Below are 21,540 nucleotides of genomic sequence, written 5' to 3' on the forward strand. Positions count from 1 at the left end.
AACCCCGCCAGACTCCGTGCCAGTTACACACGGGCTCAGGATCCCAGTCACCTTAGTCCCCTCTGGGCTGTGTCCCTCACTTGCTTCCGGGGACACCACCAGAGTCCCTGCTGCTCCTGGACGCCCAGTCTCCCCCTCCCCTCTCTGGTCCTTGGACTTGGCTCAGAGCTTCGGAAAAATGTTGCAAACTGAAACGCCCCCTCACGTTGCTCTTCTGCCCCCCGTCCGTCACCAAGAACCCAGCAAGGGGCTCTCGGTACAGGTTTGTTTGGACAAACCCTGGGGACAGAAACAATCAGATGAGACTGGGCCCTAGAAGCCTTGCTCCTGCCTGGGTCTTGGACGTACCCGCACAGAGCACATCCCGGGTGGAGCTCAGGGCTGGGCTGCTGTGGACGCCTCTGGAAGCTGCTGGCACTGCCTTCTATGGGGCTCCCCCCCGCCCCCTCCTATGACCTGTTGGCTTTCACCTGGGGATACTTATCGGCCTTGCAGCAAGCACCATCCTGTATCTGTAGGGTACCAGGATCTGACCCACCAGGTCCCATTCAGAGCTCCAGAGGAATCTCCCACAAAGACGAAACAAATAGAACCTCAGGCTCATTGCCAGGGGCCAGCCCCCCTGTGCCCTCGCAGGGCCGCCGCCCGCCGGGCTCCCTCGTCTTCAGGAGAGGGGAGGACCCCGACCAGCCCAGTCTCCCCTGGACCCCACTGTGGCTCTGACACAGCTGCCCGGACTCCCCAGGCTCTGCCTCGCCACCCAGACCTGCCACGTCTGTCCTGGGTGTCTCTGGGACACCACACCTACCGTGTCACCTGTGAAAAATTCTTAGCTCCTTAAGCTCTTAAAATCCAGCAAGTGAGAGAAATAAAACAGTTTAATGATGGCTTCCTTGATGCACACACAGAGCTCTAAGACAACAGAAGGACAAACATTCCTCTCCATGCATGGGGACAATGAAATTCAGGGACAAGTGGCGATCCAAGGACAGGAGCTGCGGTATTCAGACCCACTGCTCAGCCTCCTGCATCGCTTGGTCCAACCGTCTGGCTCGGCAGGCGTAGACACTGGGGAGAGGGGGGCCACGCAACCCCCGGAGTGGAAGTGCTGCAGGGAGGACGGGCACGGGCAGGAGGAAGACCAAGCTTCCGGGTGCCCAGGAGACCACAGTGGGCCCAGCTCTCCCGTCAGAGCTGCTCCCGAGGGCTGGACCTGGCTGAGGCGCTGGGGCTGGGGGGACGGCGGTGACAGGAACCTCGGTGGGCAGGAGTGTTGAATGCCCGGCCATGCTCCCCCCAGACACTGGGTTCCTGATGACTCACTCTACCTTCCGAAGGGGAATACAATCCCCAAGATTGGGAGCTGGGAGGGTGGCAAGGGTCGGGCAAGGAGAGAGAGACCCCGCCCACTGCTGAGGCCACCTGGACTGTCTCCAAGTCCTGTCTGTCTTGCTGTCCCCCTCCCTTCAACCCCAAAGAGCTGAGGAGACAGCAGTATGAGAAACCCCCTCACTCTTCCCTAAACAAAACAGCTGAGTACAACATTTCTAACGAGAGGGAGAAGGAGGAAAATGCCACGGGCTTTTCAAGGGAAGACCCGGGAGACAGTGGCGCTGGGGGAAGGGAGACGCAGCCCTGGCTCTGCCTAGCGCGGAGGCTGGCAGCCGGGCCCCCGGGCAGGACTTGCCGCACTGCCCGTCTAGCTGAGCATTTTGTGCCGATCGAAGACCGTCTTCCGCTGCTCCTGCACCTGCAGCTTCCACCTCTGCTGGGCGCCTTCCACGCGCTCCAGGACTGTGTTTGCTCGGGGGCCCCCGAGGGACGCAGCTGCCGCTGCCACAGAGCGAGCGTCCTGCAGGGGAAGAAAAGAGAAGCTGTGGCATGGCACGCGGGAGGGGTCCGGGGTCCCCCAAGTCTGACATGGAAACAATGTCCCGTGAGCAACCCCAAAGTCTGACCTTCCCCTCCCAGGAGGCGGGACCTCCCCAGAGACCCTGCCTTGTCGTCTGCAGAGCCTGACCCGGTGCACCTGGCCTGCTGCAGGCCTGGAGACTGCAGCACCTGCAGGACGGGGCCCCTGCCCCTCCCAGGGCCTGGGAAAGGAGGCGCTCCAGGGGGTGTGTTTTGGGGCCCAATAATGCAGCCAGCTCAAGCCAGGTTCCCAGGCTGAAAGACCCCGTGCCCATTTCTAACTCTCCAGAGGAACACTGAGTGCAAGTGGCCAGACTTCGCTTAGGCAGGCAGAGGACTCAAGAAGGAAATGCACCACGACCCCAAGGCCACTACAAGGCTGGGGCACTCCCTGGCCTTGCCCGCCATGGCCCAGGGGTGGCAGGAAGGCCCAGGGCTGGCAGGAAGGTCCAGCGGCCAGGGGCCAGCTGCCCTGAGAAGGAAGCACACCTGGGGAGTCTGCACAGATCAAAACCCACAGGATCTGCTAACCTTCCCTGGGACTGAGGGGACGTGACATCACTTGGAGTCTGGTGGGACGAAGTCTGGAGGTGACCCCAGCATTCCCACTGCAGGCCTGCTCTGGCCCACCCCCTCCTCTGATAGCTTAGGACAGCTCAGCTCCCTCCCCACCCGCCCCCACCGGTCCCCCTGTCAAAAGCATCCTCCCCTAATTACCACTTCTCTGCCTCTGAAGCTCTGGAGCCCGTGCATTTCCTGCAGGACCCGAACCTGATCTTTGGGGGGAATTAGAGCCGAGGGCCAGGCCCACACCCCCATGGGGATTTCCTCCCTAGCTCTCCCGGCCTCTCATCTCCTGCCACACATCTCTTAAGGGATTAGCACACCTCACTAAGCCCAGAGCCGCCCAGTAAATGCAACTTTGCTTCTAATGCCCCGAGCTGGCAAGGCTTCTGTCGCCACACAGCTGCCAGGCTGGGGGTGGCGAGGGCAGGGGAGGGGAGGCAGAGAACGAGCTGGCAGGGCAGAGTGGAGGCTGGCTAGGGATGAGGCTGGGAGGGGGTGCATCATCATCCTCGTGGAGCTCTGGGCAATTTGTCTTGTGAACACTCATCTCTAGGGTGGCTCGGAGAGGGACACTGCCCTCTGGGAGCCTCCTCTGCCAGGCTGGGTGAGGATGGGGCAACACCTGAGGGGCAGGTGTGGTGGCATCAGGCGGGGGGCGTGCTGCGCTTGGCGTTAGGATGCCTGGGCTGGTGACCGCCTGCCCCCTCCGGCCTCAGACGCCGCGGGCCCCTCTCACGGGCGGAACCACTGGTCCACAGCGCGGGCTGGCAGGAGGACGCACAGCCTCAGCCACTGTGCAGCTGTGCGTCTGGGACAAGTGACTCCATCCGTCCAAGCTTCAGTTTAACAAATCCAGTCTTTGAGAGCACAGACAAGTTTTGTGAAACGATGTTTAGTACGGTGCCTTCCGACACTCTCTGCTCTCTTCCATTTCATTTTTCGTAAGTGCCGGTCAGGACCCACAGAATTCATGTCGTGACCTCACGACTTGACGATGAAGCAGGGGCTGCGGCAAAGTCAGGTAACACGTGTGGAGCACGTGCTGCCCTGGCCGTCACAGAGCCAGAGCTCAAGAAATGTTCAGTCTCCTTCCTCCCGGGCGGCTTAGCACAGAGGTTAAGAAAACTCTAGAATCAAACAAACCCAGCTTTGAATCCTGGCTCTGACCTCTCCCAGATACATCACCGTGGGCAAGTTACCTTCTCTGAACCTGTCTCCCTATCTATGAGACAATGAACGCAAAGCCTCCAGCAGCGCCTGGCAAACAGTAAGCGCTCAATCAACAGCAGCAACTACTGCATCGGCCCAGCTCTGGGGCCTAAGAGACAGGGGCAGGGGGTAGAGGGCTCGCAGCCTGCGGATGGGAGCGCCTGTGGAAATGGACGTGGCCACTGTGCCACCTTCTGGATTGGCTCCTTCCCAGGCCCGCGGGGCCGACTGAGCGAGCCACAGTGCTAAGAGCGAGCCGCCGCCCGTTCTGCTCCTGCGTGGCTGTTGAGGTGAGCTGGGCCCTGCAGACGCACCTGGGAAGCCACTGCCCACGTGGGCTTGGCCGTCCTGGCTCCGGGGGCTAGAGGCCTTCCCTTCCTCCCCACGCCCCGTCCCATCCTTTCTGGGACCAGCACCTCATGTCAGGGCCTCCGTGAGGGGTGCCAGGCTGGGAGGGGTGGGACAGCCTCAGCCCTGCCCTCCTCCCACCGCTCTGCAGCTCGCGGGAACGGCTTGAGGAGGGGAAGCCAGGGAGAGCCAAGAGCAGAGCATTAGGGGAACAAGCTGAAATTCACCGCATTACCGCAGTGCCGAATGCTTCCCCTTCATGTAAAGTCCTGACAAGCAGCTCCTAAGTGGGGAGCTCTGCTGAGAGGCTCCGTGTTCCCACTGCTAATAGTCTGATTAAAAGGTATTAGAGACTCCACATCTGCTCTAGGGACGGCCCGGAGCAGGGCCTCATCCTTGCGGGCTCGGCAGCAGGATGCTGGGGGGCAGTGGGAGCAACACCCCCGATTCCTGACCTTCCCGCTGAGGCTGGGTCTCCGGGTGACTCGGGGAGGCAGAGGAGCCGTTAGGAGAGGAGCTGGGGGGGGGGGGGCTGCCAATCAAGGGGAAAGCTTCGACGTGCACGGGTTCCCAGGAGGTCCCCAGGGGGCCAGACCAGCACGACTGACAAGTGCCACTGTGCACCAGGCCCTCTGCTAGGCACTTAATGTGGGTTAGTCCCAGGTTCAAACACTGGCAAATGGGTAACACCATCCCCTTCCTGTAGATGAGCACACTGAGGCTCCTGAAGATGCGTCTTGCCACCCGAGGGTGCACAGCTGCTCGGGGCCAAGTCAGGATCTGGACCCGCCTGCATGTCTCATCCCAGGATGCAGCTGGGTCCTCTGGCTGGTGTCCCCCGAGAGAGCCGGCTCGGGCAACCAGTGCAGCAGGCTGTATCTCTCCCCAAGGCCAGAGCAAGAGCAAAGCGGCTGTCAAGGACCCAGGCCCGAGGAACATCAGGCGAGGTCCCCTCCCCCGCGGGGGAGAACCCAGACCCCCGTGGGGACGAGCCTGCCTGACAGACTGCCCCCGACGACGCGCTCTGCATCCTGCCCCGGAGCGCTGGGTCTCGGCTGCACTGCACTGGGCCCAAGTCTCCCTGACGACAAGGAGATGGAGGGAAGGAGAGAACCCCCCTCAGGGGCTCTCCCCTCTCTGGCTGGCCCTCCCGCTTTCTCTCATCCCGGGCATGGACCAGTCTCGTCACTTACCAGCCACTCAGCAAACAATGGCCCTAGTACCAAGCCCTTTAGCAAGGGGCCTACACAGCCTCCCTGAGTTTTCCAAGTTGAACCCAAACCCTCCCAGCTGTAGCCAAATCCTGTCTCTCTGCTTCGAGGCTCTCCTGACCTCCCACATGCTGCTGCCAGAGTCACCTTCCCGGGACAGACCAAATCGTGCCATTCCCCTGTTCAAAACCCGTGGCTGGTGCCCCGGCAGCTTACAAATAAAACCCTGCTGCATGGCAGCCTCTGGGCTGGCCCCCCTGGTCCCATCCTCCAGCTGGTCCACGTGTCCTCTCTCTGCCTGTGCTGACCACCCACCCAGGCCCTGTGCGCTGCCCCTCAGCCTTCCTGCAGCAACCAGAACACCACGCAGCTGTTGAGACCCGACTGAACTATTGCATCCGTAAGTTTGAGCAAACACCGGTAAAGCTTAACTGTCTTAAGAGTTACGTGGAGGCACGAATGATCACGCCTATTTCGGATTGAGAAAACTGCACCGTGAGGCCAGCACCGTGGATGCCGGGTGGCAGAGCTGGGACTCCAACCTGCACCGTGGGTCCAAAGCCACGTACTTCAGTACCGTGCCGGGCTGCCCTGGGAAGCTCTGGAAATGTGCCCCGAATCACCCGCCTTCCTGTTCTGTCCCCGGGGGAGAGGTGGCGTCTGAATTGCCCTCCCGTTTCCCTGTCAGCGCCCCAGGGCCCGGGCACGGGCACACAGCTGCCCACGCCTGCTGAGACAGGAGGGGGCACTGCCCCTCAGAGGCCCAGTCTTCTCTTCTCCCCAGAACCCCCGGGTCCCCGGTTCCCATCCTCCTCCTCTTTCCTGCACACCCTCTCTCAAAGGGGGCCCAGAACCCTGCCCAGCACCTGGGAGGGGGAGACTTTGAAGACCCCTTCAGCGCTGGGGCCCGAGGAGCCTCAGAGCAGCCCTCATGTCTCTCTCTTCAAAGAGGGCCCAGCCCGCACATCTGAAACGGCTCTGTTTGCGTTTCTGCCCCAGCAAACAAGCTGGCTTCCTCCTTTCAAAGGGCGTCTGAGCCCAGGGATTAGGCCTAATGCTGCCGGAATCCCGGGGGCGGCACCAGCAATCAGGCCCACTGAGGCTCTGCCAGCGCTTTCAAAGGGAACACGACCGGCTTTCATCTCCCTCCACGGACTCAGGCTCCCCTTCCCCTTCCAGTCCTCCGCCCCGGGGCAGGGGAGCTCCTGGCCACCAGAACTGGGGGGATGGAACCAAGGGGCTCCTAACCCTGAGAAATGCTCTGACCTGCATCTCTCCTCTGACTGGTCCCAGACTCCTAAGGGGGCTGGAAGCCTCTGCAGCTTAGAGAGAATTTTCCTTCTGAAGTCACCGAGCCGTACGGGCCTAGGTGAGCTTCCAGGGAACCCTGAGAGGCCGTGTTCCGGCTTTGCTCCTCTTGGGTCTTGGGTGAAAGCTAAATTCCTCCAGCCCAGCCAGGGGAGACCTGGACTTGTCTCTCTCTCTCTCTCTTTTTTTTTTTTGGAGACAGGGTCTCGCTCTGTCACCCAGGCTGGAGTGCAGTGGCACAATCATAGCTCACTGCAGCCTCAAACTCTTGGCCTCCTGAATAGCTGGGACTATAGGTGTGAGCCGCCATGCCCAGCTAATTTTTTTTTATGCAATGGGGTGTTGCTATGTTGCCCAGGCTGGTCTCCAACTCCTGGGCTGAAGCCATCCCCTACCTCTGCCTCCCAAAGTGCTGGGATTACAGACACGAGCTACTGCACCCAGCCTTGGCTCCTTCTTCAGGGAAACACTCTCCAGACCACTGATAAACCCAGAGATGGGGCTTCGCTGCTGCTCAGCTGGGTGCCTTGTGACCCCCTGTCCCTGCCCCTGGGTCCCAAGTTCCCCACATCCCTTTCCCCATGCACTGCCTGGGGCAGGCCAGTCGATTCCCCTCACCATCCAGGACTGGGGCCTCGGTCGCCGTAAGGACGAGCTCCTGGGCTCTGGCCAGCCCCGGTCCCCTGTCCGTCCTCCCTACAGCAGGTCAGCAGTCCCTCTCCCATCCACCTGAGCTGCCTCTGAACATCCCCTCTGCCGGGAAGCCTTCCTTCTCAGACCAACGCACAGAGAAAGACGACTTCCCAACCCTTGTCCGGTGAAAAGGAACCTCCCAAGGCATCCAGCTTCCTTGCCTGACCGCCACCCCCACAAAGCCGCACCTCACTGCAGGCTTTTACGCTCCCTGCCGTTCGCCTGGCTTTGGCTGTCGTGAGGCTCACACCGAGGGCAGACACAAGGCCGCGTAAGTCTCAACGCGGTGCCACCCGCAGCATCTCTGAACACAGCGGGAGAAACAGGGCTGCTGAACCACAGGACCCTGCAATGGGGACACCACACAGAATCCCTGGAGGTGAGGGATGGAGAGGTGACGCCAAGTGACAGACCAGAGGGCATTTCCTACCCACCCCAAAGGCATCTGATGAGATCCACCCACCCCAGCCCTCCACCAGCCAGAGCCGGCTGCGCCTCTGATCCGGTATCCAAGAGACCCAGCATGTTTGATGACCTTTTAGAACCTCGGGGTGGGAGGTGAGGGGGTGTCATCCGTCTGCCGCAGGGCAGGAATCTCCTCTACAGAACAGAGGTGGCCTTGCCAGCTTCGGCCCCGGTACTGCCTGTTACAGCCAGCTGCCCTCCCAGGAACCCTCCGGAGACAACCCTCCTTCCCGCTGAGCCGACACCTGCACCCGGGCCATTAACGTCCACTCTCCGACTCGGGTGCTGCCTCCGGGAACCAGGCTCCCCAGACAGAACCTCCTTCCTCCCTGAGGCCCTTCACGGAGACTCCAAGTGGGCGTCCCCTGGGGAGAGGGAGGCCCAGGCTCAGACCCAGAGACAGACGCTGCCCTCCCTCTGGCTCCGCGGCGAGGACGGTGGCAGGAGTGACAGCCAGGCCGTGCCCGAGAGCCACACATTCCAGGGAAATCACCGGGCTGCATCTCTCAATTACTCCCAGGCCAGGCCTGCAATTACCACCTTACCCCTAATCGCTGAGCGTCTATTAGCGATGCTCCTCCCCATCAGAGCTGCTATTACGCTACATTAATAACCAGGTAGGCACGCAAGGCTTCCTCTTGAACAGAGACCACCCAACCGCCAGCGCCAGCGCCTCCCAGGCCCCAGCTCCAAAGGGGCAAGGCTCATTCCCTCTGCTCCACCTTTGGCCAAACTCACATCGGCTGGGGGCCACAGGCAGACCGGGAACCACCCAGACCCCGTACCCAGGAGGGGCAGCGGGCTGGCGGCAGCGGTCCTGTCCTGACCTGCCCCGTCCCGCCTGCTCATGCTGGCCCAGACCCGCCTGGCCTGGGCAGCCTCACACGTAGCCCTGAGCCCTGCGTCCCCTGTCTGGTGGGGAACTTGCTCACGACCTTCCAAGGGAGCCTTAGACCACGCCGCCTGCAAGACTTCCCTTATATCGTGCTGGATCTCCCTCCCTGACGCCCCGCTGTGGCTGCTCCGTCCCCTGCGTGAGGCTAAGCTCTCGCCTACAGATTCCCGCAGGCAGCTATCGTGTGCCCCTTGAGCTGTTTTTCTTCCCCTCGAGCTAAATGTCGCTCAGCTTCTCCAACTAATTCTCCCCAGACTCGGCTGAGACATTTCCCCATTAGCTGCTCAAGTCCCCTGAACGCCTCACTCACCGCATCGGTAAACAGGGGGTCTTCCAGCAGCAGGGCCCCAGGACGCAGCTCACCGACAGGGTCTGTGCCTCGGCCACCACGGCCTGGAGCAGCCCGAACCGCCGGCAAACCCCGGGTCTCCCCGCGTCCCGTGTGCCCAGCTGGCTGCCGTGCGCGTGCGTAAGGGGGACAGAGGCACGAGGGGCTGCGCAGTCTTCTCTCGGCAAGGAGGTTCCCTGTCCTTCCTGGGGGCACCGGGCTCACCCCACCCTGCTCAGCACAGGCCACGTCCGTCTCGCTCCCGCGAGGAGCCCCCCAGCAGGGTCCCCCATCCCACCCGGCTTCCTCCCCACTGCGTCCGTGGCTCTGCAGGGCTTTGCGGGCTGTCTGGTGCCGGCGGTCCCCCGGCCTCCTCACCCGATAAAGCCAGAACCCCGAGCTTGACACTTGAGGCCTTTAACAATCTGGGCCAACCTCGCTGGCCAGCTCTGTCTGCCACTCTTCCCACGGGCTACCCGTACCTCGACACGCTCAATTCCGCACGTGCGCACGGTGACGTCCCCTGCTTGGCACCACTGTCTACCTTACTCCTCTTCCGCTCTTGAAATCCTGCTTTTCCCTCAAGACCCCAGGGCTGTGCTCTGCACTGAGCAGGTGCTCGACGGGCGTTTGTGGGGTTGCTGAACAAAAGGACAAACCTGCCGCCTCCAAGGCCACCACTGGCTTGGCACCAGTGTCTGAGCAAGCAGGGCACTGTGTGTGTCTGCACGTGACTGGCCCCGGCTAGACACGCAGTGCAACAGGAAGACGCGGCTCGCCGGTGTGTGCACCCCAGGCTGCCTGAAGCTGGGTGTCGGGGAACCCAGGGCCACCTCTCGCTTCACCTGGAAGGGCGGTTCCCTGCCGAGTCTGGGTGACGTGTAGGACACTGAACACGAGAGCAGCCTGGGCCATGGAGGCGGGCAGGGGGAGACCCCGATCCCACCCGGGCCCCAGTGACACTCTTCTGGGCTCTGCCCTGCGGACTCACGTCCTGGGAGCCTCAGTTACCTCATTCTCCTCCTCGTTGTGCAGCTGTTCAGTGTAGGCATCCGGCTTTCGAATCAGAGGGTCCACCAGCATCAGGAAGGCCATGTAGAGCAAGAGGGCCCCCACCACGGACAGGTAGATGACAATGATGACCTGAGGAGGGGACCCAGCACGCCTGTGAGCCCACACCCGGGGCCGAGGACGGGGACCGTTCTCTGTTCTCGGGCCACCTGTGTTCGGCCGGCAGTAGCGGCTCAGGTGCTGCACCGAGGCAGGACCAGGAGGCGACGTGGGCTCGGGGGCAGGGGGGGGGGGCCGCCCCGCAGACGGACGAGCCCTGTCCCAACCCAGGGGAGCCCAGAGAACAGGCGTCGAGACACCAGGCAGATGAGAAAGGAACAAGTCTGGAGCCTGACACCCCGAGACGCTCCCGGCCGGGGGTGGGGAAACAGGGCCTACCTGGCTGTAGAAGAGTCCAGACCGAGGGGTAGAAGCCCATGAGAAACTAAGTAAGAGCGAGGAGAACCAGGCGGGGAGGCCGGAAGCAGGGCCCGGAAGAATAAACCCGGTGGCATGGCAGGCTCGCCGCCCACTGCTGAGTGCGGGGGGGGCGGGGTGGGGGGCACTTCTGCACCGCAGTTATGAGGACCACAGACACCTCCGCTAATCTCTGAGTGCCCGCGGGGGGCAGAAATCATCTGAGAACCACGAGGCTGAATCGCCCCAGAGCCCAAGGCTAGTAAGTGGCACAGATGAACCCTGAACCCAGATTTGCTGACTGCTTCCCAAACGCTTTCCCTACTTCCAACGCCTCCACCGCTGGCTCCTGATCCCAGGCCTGGCCCAGGAAAAAAAAGGAGAAGCTCAACTGGACCAACCTCCTCCCCATAGCCAAGTTCAAGTGGAACAGCTTCCTCCCCAGCCGGGGCACCAGTGTTCATGCCTCTCATGCTCGGACCTCTCGCCTGTAGCCCAGGGAGGGAAGGAGAGTGGAGGCGGGGTCTTTAATAGGCTGATGGTGGGGGGGGGGGGTCTCCTGAATAGAAGGACCAGAGGGAAACGGGAAGGATTAGGGAGTTGTGTCTGATGAGGTCCCCACGCTGGGAAGCCCCTTCCCTGCTGAACAGGGAGAAGCGACATCTGGTTGTGAATTTAAGGTCTCAGGCATCTGGTCCCCAGAAGGTGGGGACCACGGGAGCAAGTTCAGAGAGGAAGGACAGTTCCGGGAGGGGCTGCCTCAAGTGGGAGGCCGGACGGAGCTCAGTCTGCACAGCTGGACAGGGCGATGCCGGGGGCAGGCGTGGGGCGGGGTCGGGGACACACAGCTGCCTCTACCTGACGGCGAGGACACAGGGACCACAGCTCGGGGCTCCCTGGCCCAGGCGGGGAAGGACAGTGGTGATGACTACTTTCCCACCACACGTGCCTGAGAAGGGGAGACCTGAGGGAGGATTCAGAGGCATCTTTAAATTCATGATAATTATTTTCTGATGCTATTTCTGGATTCTTCAAAGGACAAGCAGAAATATGCTCACACAGTGGAAGAGGGAGGGCTTACATTAGCCATCGGCCCAGGACGGTCAGAACCTGGACTAGGAAACCACGGTGGAGGCTCCACAGCCTCTGCGAGACCGGGTCACATCCTGCCTGGGGCAGAGGAATGAACAAGGACCTCGTGGCATCCTGCCTCATTCCTTATGCTGGTGGCTGTGTCTACCACTTCTCTCCTGAATGCACCCAAAAATCGGTGACAAGGTTCAGGAAAAAACCAAAGGAGCCGTCTGATGCCCCTCCCGGTCCCAGGCCCCAGCACCCAGCACCCGGCCCTAGCCCACGGCTGACACTTGTTAGAGGAGTCTGACGGCACTTTGAGAGCTTAAGCACACTGAGCTCTGGGAGGGCGGACGGACCTTCCCATTCGCAGCGTCTCGCAGTGCCCAGAACACAGCAGGCACGCAGAAGAGGTGTACTGGAGGAATGCAAGAGAAAGGGAAAAAACTGGAAAGAATAGAGGGAAACGAGAGTCTCACGGAGTTTCCCGGCGCTCCTAGCTCTCGCTGTAACGGGAGCCGCTGGACAGAGACCAGAGACAGCGCCGGCCGCAGGAAGGCGTGGGACGAGGGTCCCGTGTCTCCACCAGGCCAGTCTAGAAGCCAGTGCCACAGCCGCTTGGAATATGCCAGAATAAAGCAAACAACTGTGTGTGTGGGACAGCCAGGGCCAGGGAGATGCTGCAGGGGCTCCCACGGGCTCCCAAGCGCCCGGCCTCACCTTGATGGTGGTGGTGCTGCGCTCCTCGTAGCGGCACTCGCACAGCAGGCAGTAGGCCTCCATGTCGTGGCCGGGCACCGGCATGGGCTCCACCACGTGCAGGCAGTTGCTGCAACAGAGACACGGGCGGCCGTGGGGACGGGGCTGCGGGAAGGACTTAAAACCTCAGACCAGAAGCAGGTGGCCGGGGAGCTGCGAGGCAGGCGTGGGGCAGGGTGACCCAGGGAGGGCAGGGGGTTCACAGAGGGTCAGGCTGGCACAAGCCCTTCCCAGCCCACAGTCCCCCAGCCTCCCCTGCCCCACTGGAACCAGCTCTGCAGACAGTCAACCTTCCCCAAAGTTCCCCCCTCAGCTGCCTCCCGGTCTCACGCTGCGCTCTCCCTGGGTGGGTGCAGAGGCCGCTGGGCTTCCGATGGGTTAGAATCTCCAGTCAGGACCTCTCTCCTCCCAAGAGCTGGACTCACGTCCAGCTGCCTCCAGGATTCACCCTGAGTGTCTCACAGGGACCACAAACTCCACACTCACCCCTGCAAAGCCTTTGCCCCGACGCCCCAGCCCTGCACGCTGGCTCCGAGCCACCAATGGCAGGGGACAACCTCCACCCCCCACTCAACTGGCCAGTGCACCCTGGGAATCGTCTCTGACACGGCTTTTCCTCTCATCTCGGGGCCCACCAAATGCCGGCGATCTTACCTCCCTAGAAACTCCCAAAATCCATCTTCCTTACTTTCTCCCACCACTGAGTCTGAGAGAAGGGCCTCGTCCTTCCTCCCTCGGACAGCTGACCCAGCCTCCCTCCTGCCCTCCCGCCTCAGCTCGGCCCTGTCCCGCACTACTGTCACACGGCAGCCGTGACCTTACCAAAAGGAAACTCTGGTCGTGTCACTCCCATCTGGTACCTGGCTGGTGCCTCCACAGAGCCCCCGGGCAAGGGCCAACTCAGCTGCTCTGCCTGGGGTCCCAACCCACCTCACGCCAGCCCCTCCGCCTGCCACGCTGCTCTGCTGGACCCGTCTCTGAAGGAGCCACGCCCCAGGCCCCCACCAGAAACGCAGGGCTCTGCCGCTCAGCCTGGCCTTTCCACTCTGAGCTCTGTCCCCTCCCCAGCAGCCAGCTCCCCGTGCTCATCTCCTCCGGGCCACCGCCCCATTGCACCGTGCTGGGGTCAGTCACACAGTTCAACGTTGCCAGTGCCCGGCACTGTGCTGGCCAGAGCAAGGCTCAGTGAGTAAATCGACTTCACGTTCTAAGAGTGAGCCCACTTCCCCCACCTTCAGCTAACGAGGGCTGTGTGAGCCACAGGGCTGGGTTGCTGGCAGCATCAAGGACGTGCAATGTGAAGGTCATGCATTGAAACAAGACTGGGATATCCCTTTAGGGGGACTCTGCTCCCCCTAGAACTCCGGTATGTGCATCCATGAGGTTATCTAAGCCTTTGATGGTACCAGTTCCATCCTTGGGTAGCAGCTTCCAGCACGTTACTCCCTGCTGTGAACGGGTCGCCCCTGCTGTAACCGAAAGCACTGCTTTCAGTCCCTGCACCCTGCCTCCTCCTGTCCAGAGGGAATGCCACCCTGCCCTCTCCAGCAAGCCTCTACGAGCCCCCTGGGGACCAGATTCCTCCCTGTCCTGAGCCACGCTGCGTCCTGGTCTGGAAGGTCATTCTGGTGCTGCAGTGGGGTCTGTGGGCTCCCCACTGGGCCGGGACGTGGTGTCAGGAGCTGGGAAGGGCCGACCCGAGTTCTGCAGTGTGGGATCCCGTTATCCAGCGGAACAGGCTGGAAGGGGGCACGGGGAACAGCAACAGGAGCTGAAACATTCCTGTCTCAAGCTCCCCTGGGAATCGGCGAAACCCAGGGGAACAGGTTCTTGCTCTCCCAAGGGTTTCCATTTACCTTTTGGGGCTAGTGATACCAAGACTCTGTGCACTCACTGGTCAGGGGACAGTGCAGGGGGTGGAGAGAGAAAGAGAAAGACAGGTGGGTTTACTTCTCTGCTCTTCTATTTATTCTGCGACTGTTAATTTATTTAACTTCTCTGGGCCGAACCTGATGAGTGTCTTTGAAATCGCGCTCTTCTGGGACCACGGACCCCCGTGCAGCAGGGTGGAGGTGGGGGGCTGCAGGACACCTCCCTCTCAGCCAGAGCAACTCTCATCTTATGTTTTACACACTTTGCGTTTCCAAAACAGATTTCGTTTGTAAAAGGGTTCTATGTTCACAAGGTTGAAAGGGAAGGAACTGGCAACTTATTTAGTTCTTTCTTGCTCTGGGATTGTCTCTACAGCACCCGCCTTGCCAGACCCACCAAGTGCGAAAAATCGCTGGGGTTCTCGCCTTTTTATACACATGTGGTTATGAACCCTCAACACTAGATGGCAGAACAGCAGCAGCACAGGCACACGGATGACTTGGCCATTCACAAGGACGCCGCTCAGGTGGTCCTGGTTGCACTCTGCACACCCGAGGGCAGTGGGGCAAGTGTTCTCTCCGCAAATGCCACCAGAGAGAAAATGTGCCAGAGACCTGAAGATCCAAACAAACTGGCTCCTCCTCTGGCCCTAGCACTAAGGTGCTAAGGTCAATGTCAAGGCTCCACCCCACCCCTTAGGGGCTCCAGGCAAACCTATGATGACTCCCAGATAAGGTAAATGTCACTGGGTCCTAGAAGCCTGGACTCTTTCCTCCCAACCTCAGTTTTCAGCCCACCCTTAATGGAACTGCCTTGAGGTTCTGATGGAAGACTGTTCATTAGACAGCCCCCCAATTCTGACTTCTAAGGGGAAGAAAAGGATAAACTATAGCCGGAGGTCGAGATAGGACTCTGTTCTCTGGGGGCACCCAAGCTTGAGTATATGTGACTCCTGGACAGGGGGTGCTACCGAAATCACCAGTGCCTGCCTGCACAGGGGGCATGGGCCGGGGACTTGTAACCCGGTGTGGGGCTCGGACAGCCCATCGACGTATTTGCTGTGGCCACATAAACCATGACAAGACACCAGGTCACCAGGGCTCCTCCCAAGCCTTCCTGTCTTAGGGCTTTGGGAATCTATCGGGACAGCCGGAAGCAGAGGGAAACAGGCTAGTGCTCTGAGAGGAGCCCACGTTTCCTCGGGCTATAGTGTAAGTTTAACCACGATTATCCATGTGGCCTCTAGTAAGGCATGAAAATATATATTAATAACATCAGCTAACATTTCTGTAACGCTTACTATGTGCCAGGTATTGTCCTAAGTGCTACCCTTGCTTATTGTGCGTGCACATGTACAACACACACACATATATACTTAACACTTAAAGTACTGCTACCATTCTACAGATAAGGAAATCAAAAGTACAGTGGAGACAAAGCAAATGAAGTAATCTGTCGTCACACAATTAACAAGTGGCAAAGCTAGATTTGAAGCCAGGAAGCTGGATCTGGAGTCTGTATGTCTAACTAGACTACCTCTCAGGAAATCACAGACAATCTCAGAGCTGGAAATTCAACTGGTTTCAAGCTTCTCAAATATTACTCTAGACCAACTGCACCATAAGCACCCAAGAACTTTAAGAAAAAATTACTGTCCTCCCCACCAATATTTGCTGAATCAAAATCTGGAGGGGGAGGCTGGGCCCAGTGGCTCACCACCTGTCATCCTAGCACTCTGGGAGGCCGAGGCAGGAGGATTGCTTGAAGTCAGTGGTTTGAGACCAGCCTGAGCAAAAGCGAGACCCCCATCTCTACAAAAAATAGAAAAAGTAGCTGGCCATGGTGGCGCCTATGGTCCCAGCTACTTGGGAGGCTGAGGCAGGAGGATCCCTTGAGCCCAGGAGTTTGAAGTTGCTGTGAGCTATAATGACACCACTGCACTCTAGCCGGGTGACAGAGCAAGATTCGGTCTCAAAAAAAAAAAAAAAAAGAAAGAAAAATCTGGAGCGGGCAGTGCTGGGAATCCGCATGTTCTCAAAGCTCACCTGATGATCCTAACACACACCAAGTGGTGGCAACACTGACCCAGACCCCCCATCTGATGTTAACCCCTTCTTCAGTGACCTCACCTCGTCTGGGCTCCAATCTCCCTGAGAATGCGGCTTCCCAGCTCCTGAAACTGCCTAAAATAGACACACGCCTTCGACTCATGCCCAAGCCTGTTTCCCTGAAGCTTCCAGGCAAAGGCCCCAGTTCTACACCAAAAAACCACACTGAACAACGTGACTGACCTCCACAAGCACCGGCCCCCACGGGCCCCACCTCCCACAGCACGCCAGCCCTCCTCCGGGTCTTGGGCAGCCACCGTGTGTCCCCATGCCCTCTCCTCTTCAGGCTCTTCAGTTCCTTAAACAATTCGTTCCAGGACAATGTGTTGAAACAACCCTTCAACAAGCTGGTCTTCTTTCTCTGAATGAATTCTTGATTATTCTTCTCTTTTTAAAAGTGAGGCACCCAGAAATGAATTCAAGACTCCAGGAGTACAATTTAAATTCTTTCTCTGGGTCTCAGTCTCTGCAATTATAAAATGGGACCAATATCCATCCCACACACCTTACAAAGCTGCTATGAGACTGGCACAGAACACATGTAACAGAGCTTTGCAAAAGCACTGAGCATCCCACAGCATGTGGCAGCAACACCTACCTCTCCCAACTTCTCTGCTACCACTTCGTCTGTATCACTGAAGACCGCAATTCAAAGCAAAGCAAAAAAGTCCACTACTCTGACCAGGAACCCTTCAACTGCCATTCAAGACACCTGCGTCCTGCTTCCACACACAATTGATGACGACTATGGAACTGGTTCAAAATTGTTCAAAATGGACAAAATGTTCCTTTGTAAGACTCTCCATGGCAATGGGAGAGTATGCTTATCCCCGGGGGTCCAAGAACTCTAGGAAAACACCCACAACTTCGAGGGTGTTTGCTAGAGTAAACTAGAGTACCCTTAGAGGATAAACAAGCAGCCAAGGGCCAGCCCATGGGTGACGCCTTACCAGTCCTTCTGTGACACATTCTGGTTGTAAATGTGCCCATTGATGTTTCTGTAAGGTGGACAGATGCACTTGCACCGGATATCTTCAGAACTCTGGAAGAGAAAGAAGGTATAAGGTATGCAGAGACCCTGCCTGGGTTCAGGTTCTAGAGAGCCTGCCAACGTCAGTTCCCTGTGTTATTAGGTGACCAGATGCATGCTCTTGAGCATTCCCCATCCCCAAGTTCAGCAGGGACTGCTTCTGCAGGAAGGATGCTACATCGCAGGGGCCTCAAGACAGAAAATGTCCAGGTGGCAAATAAGACTCAAAGAAAGCTTCCTAGGACGGCCATTCCCTAAGTGGGGTGCTTACAGGGGATAGGGGTGAGGGTGTGGCAAGTAAAGTGAAAGTCTTCTGCTCTGGATCCCTGGGTGTGCACCCCTGCGCAGTGGACTTGGCAGCCAGCCTCTTCTCCCCATTCCATTTCCAACTTCCTAGGTCAGGACTGGGGGAAGGGAAAGAGCAGGGGGGAATAAGGAAAAGTAGATCATTTCCATGGGCATACTCAAATAACCCCTCTGAAAGTTCTTCCCTTCTGGAATGGGTAAGAGATACCACCATACATGTTCGTATTCGAATTAGAAATTCCAGAGAGGGATGGGAGCAAACCCTCAGACTCAACCTTGCATCAAAGCCTTAGTGATCTTTAGATTCTCAAAGTCCATAAACCAACCAAAACTCAGCTCCAGGTCATTTACCCCTAAAGAGTGGAAGTTATCTCAGGAGTCCCAGCACGTGGGTGGATCACCCTCAATAACAGAAACTTCAGTCTGTATGGGACTTTACACTTACAGAGCATTTTTACATTGTTGTGTAATTTGATTCTACCTGAGTAACAGACATAACTACTACTACAGGTTGAGCATTCCTAATCTGAAAACTTGAAATGCTCCAAAATCTAAAACTTTTTAAGCGCCGACACAACCATGGTATTAACACTGCAGAAAAAGTGCCTAGAGACAACATGTTGAAAATGTGTGATGGGCTTACTGAAGGACTAGAGCAGCGTGCATTCGTAACAGAACAAGAAATCATGTTAGTTTGTAAAATCAAAGGGGGACTTCTATTGTTAACGAGGTAGATGAGTCTGGAGGAAGCATTTTAAAAAGCTGTTCAGCAGGATGCCTCTTCATCCCTAGAGGACCCTCCTAGGCCCTCTACCACTTCTGATGTTTCTTCTCAAAAAATAAGTGTACGGTAGCCTTTAATCAAAACACAGTATCATAGGTAGAGGCTGAAAGCCTGCTGTCCTCTGCTGTCGCTGTTGTTTAACAGCTGGTACAGTTTTCCCGGTGATGCTACTGTGCTGCTTAGTTATTTTCTATTTTCTATTTACTGGGCTGCATACTATTTTCTCACTGCATTGATGGTAAGTTGTTATTTTTTACTGTTAAGTACTTACATGTGAATAAGTGCAAGAAATCAATCAGTTATTGGTAGCACATAAGCCTAGAGTCAGGAATGATGATGACGCCAAGTAACCACAGACTGTCCTCATGGGTGGCTGAGTGACACGTTTGCTTTCTGATGGTTCAGTGTACACACACTGTTTCATGCACAAAATTATTAAAAATGTTGTATAAAATTACCTTAAGGCTACGTGCATAACGTGTATGGGAAACATAAATGTTTAGACTTGGGTCAGTTCCCAAGATATTATACAGGCTGTCCCAAAAGTTGCCATACATAGGAAAAATGGGAAATTGTAGCTAAATATACCTTTATTTATAAAATATACATTACAAAATTTTTCCTTTGTATGGAGACTTTTGAGACACCCTGTATACACGCAAATATTCGGGAATCTGAAAATATCCGAAATGCAAAACACTTCTAGTCCCAAGCAAAGGGCAGTATGGAGAACTTGGATAACTTCTCCAAACTTCCTTGCTGGAATTCCACCACTCCAGACGGAACCTGCGCCCTGTGCGCCACCCTTCTCCCCGTACTGTCTTTAGGGAGGCCTGCAGCCTCGAGTCTACGAGAACAACCCGAAAGTAGGGCCCACAGGTGAGTGGGGGGCAGGGCCCGAAGAGCAGCTCCGTCGCAGGAAGCCCTGCAGGTAGGGTGCTCGTGCACGGGGTGCTCGTGCACGAGGTGCTGCTGGCTCACCTCCCTCACCTTGTTGGCTTGAGCTGCGGGGACCAGCAAACACCCGGCCACAGCCACCAAAGATAAGAGCTTCATGCTTATCAGGCTCACTGGGCCAGCAAGACCGGAGACCTGGAAAAGAGATACGGAGGGGGAGAAGAGGAAGGGGGCCCCGCCACAGCCAGCACGCTCGGCCGCTTAACCGTCGGCCAAGCGGTGGGAATGGGGCTGGGGGCCGGGGGCTGGGGGCTGGGCTCCGGGATTCCAGGCCTGCAAACCCGGCCGCCAAGCGCTGCTCCCCTCCCCCCCAAGTCCGCGGCTCCGCCCTGACCACACGTGGGCCCTGCATGGGGAGCCTAGCGGGGACACCGCCGCCAGGGCCGCCATCCCGCTCCTCCAAGGCCCGCGCGGCCCCGCGCATCACGCCCCACCGCCCTCCGCCATCGCCGCTCCGGCCCGCCCCGGCAGCTCCTCCCCGCGCAGGCCCGACGGGAACTTTGGGTGCGGAGTCTCAGAAACCCGAGCTGGCGGCGAAGGCCAACGCCCACCGCGCCCAGAGGTCTCGGGCGGGCTGGGACCCCCAGTGCCCCCGCGACCACCCGCACCCTTCCCCCAACGCCGCGTCCACGAACCTGCCTGCCCCGCCGCAGCTGCACAGGACCCAGCTGGCCCCGCCCCGCCCCGCTTCTATTGGCTGCCGGAGCAGCCTTTCAGCCCAAGCTCGCTATCGCCAAGGCGACAAGACCCGCCTCCGCCTGGGCGTGGAGGCTCCTGCGCAAGGGAGAGGCAGGCATTTCTCAAACCCGACCAAACAAGAAAAGGGAACGCCAGCCCTCCAAACTGGGACTGGGGAGGGGTCTTGCCTTTGTGTGGCCTGTAGAACGAATGCAGTGCTTCGCCCGTTCCTGTATTATCCACTCCTCTTGTTCCAGGTTGCTGTTTTAAAGAGAAGGCACTTTATACTCTATAAGCTAGTGACAGCAATGATAAGAGACTAAAGAGCTTTGTCCTCATTCGAAATCTGGAAATGTTACTTAGGGAATCTGGAAATGTTGCTTAGGGATCCACATCTTTACTGCAGAGGACTTTAGCGGCGACATCTCCACCCCTACACGCACATAACACCCCTCCAGAAGGGCTGGCGGTGGGCTGGCTGCGGGCTGGGCCTGCGAAGAGTGTGCAGACAGCCCCCAGCCCAGTCTCCCTGCCCCGCGAGCTGGTTCTGGGCCTGGCAGATTAGGGCAAGGTCTGCAAGGCCGGGATGCAGGGGCCGGGGTGGGGGTCCCAGGCTGTGAACTTCTTGCCAGCTGGGAAGGAAAGAGGAGCCATCAGAGTACAGGGTACCAGAGCCAGAGTGAGGACCCCTGGGCTTTGGCCTTGGCCCTGCCGCTGAGCAGGTGTGTTACCCTGGAAAAGACACCTCCCCTCTCTGGCCTCAGCTGCCTTATCTGTAAGAGGAGTTGGTCGGATCCTAAGATCCTGCTCAGTTTTGATATGTTGGGATTCCTGGTGGGGACGTGTGAGGCAGAAGGGAAGTAATACAGCCCAAACTCAAGGTTGATAACAGGACGGGCAGATGGGCTGGGTCCAGGTGGGATTAAGCCCCTCTCAGGCACTGTGAACATCGGCAGGCACTTGGCTAGAGGTAGCTAGTTTGTTTGTGTCTCTTACACTTGTGTGTCTATCCTCACCACCTGAGGAGCGCCCTCACTTGGTGAAAATGTTTGCTAAACTGAATTGGGTGAAATTAAACCTGGTGGGGGGGAGGGGTGGGGCACTATGATGTGATGCGAAGCTCAGGGACTTCGGAGCTACAGTGATCAGGGCCTGGATCCTGGTCCCTCCCTTCCTAGTTGTGTGAATCTGGGTGGTTGACTTATCCTGTGGGGAGTCTCAGTTTCTACATCCATAAAATGGGGATAATATTACCTAACTTTCGGTGTTGTGGTGAGAGTATAATGAGCCTATATGTACAAAGTGCCTAGAACAGCATCTGGCACAAAGAGAGAGGCTCTATGAATGGAAATGTTGGCCCGTTCTGGAGGTCAGAATGGCTGCCTTGGTGAGCAGACTGGGGCGGAGACGGGCTGCCTGCTTCATGGGGACAGAAGGGATAGTCCAGGCACCAAAAAAACATTCTTGCCCCATACATGTTCTATGTGGAAGTAGGGACCTTCACGGGGACAAAAGCACGGGGCTGTGTCTTTTGCCTCCAATGGAAGACCCCTGGCACCCAGCCCTAAAG

General features: G+C 58.1%; 1 protein-coding gene across 6 annotated transcripts; it reads right to left on the reverse strand.

Moving 5' to 3' along the window:
* Positions 1-860: 860 nt before the first annotated feature.
* On the reverse strand, positions 861-19,955 carry TMEM9 (transmembrane protein 9). Of its 6 annotated transcripts, none has more exons than XM_045536188.1 (5): positions 19,326-19,923; positions 17,166-17,257; positions 12,197-12,305; positions 9,947-10,078; positions 861-1,852 (listed from the first exon to the last, which is right to left on the reverse strand). In XM_045536188.1, exons 1-5 carry the CDS (start codon positions 19,389-19,391, stop codon positions 1,700-1,702), a joined length of 552 nt encoding a protein of 183 aa, XP_045392144.1. In that variant the 5' UTR covers positions 19,392-19,923; the 3' UTR covers positions 861-1,699. The 6 variants fall into 6 exon arrangements, with proteins under 6 accessions (XP_045392144.1, XP_045392143.1, XP_045392140.1 ...); XM_045536187.1 differs by having other exon boundaries at positions 19,317-19,910; XM_045536184.1 differs by lacking the exons at positions 12,197-12,305; positions 17,166-17,257; positions 19,326-19,923 and adding exons at positions 10,804-10,890; positions 11,261-11,366; positions 11,484-11,761.
* Positions 19,956-21,540: the final 1,585 nt, after the last annotated feature.

The sequence above is a fragment of the Lemur catta genome, chromosome 23, assembly GCF_020740605.2.
Source record: "Lemur catta isolate mLemCat1 chromosome 23, mLemCat1.pri, whole genome shotgun sequence".
NCBI classification, from domain to species: Eukaryota; Metazoa; Chordata; class Mammalia; order Primates; family Lemuridae; genus Lemur; species Lemur catta.

What these genes read in the sequence shown, in the direction of transcription:
- TMEM9 (XM_045536184.1), bottom strand. Translation starts at nt 11,617, where the DNA reads ATGAGGCAGGATGCCACGAGGTCCTTGTTCATTCCTCTGCCCCAGGCA. An exon ending in CCCTGTGTCCTCGCCGTCAG is followed by an intron (nt 10,891 to 11,260) that starts GTAGAGGCAGCT and finishes CCTGGGCTACAG; the next exon opens with GCGAGAGGTCCGAGCATGAG. An exon ending in AACTTGGCTATGGGGAGGAG is followed by an intron (nt 10,079 to 10,803) that starts GTTGGTCCAGTT and finishes TCCCCTCCTCAG; the next exon opens with GTCATCATTGTCATCTACCT.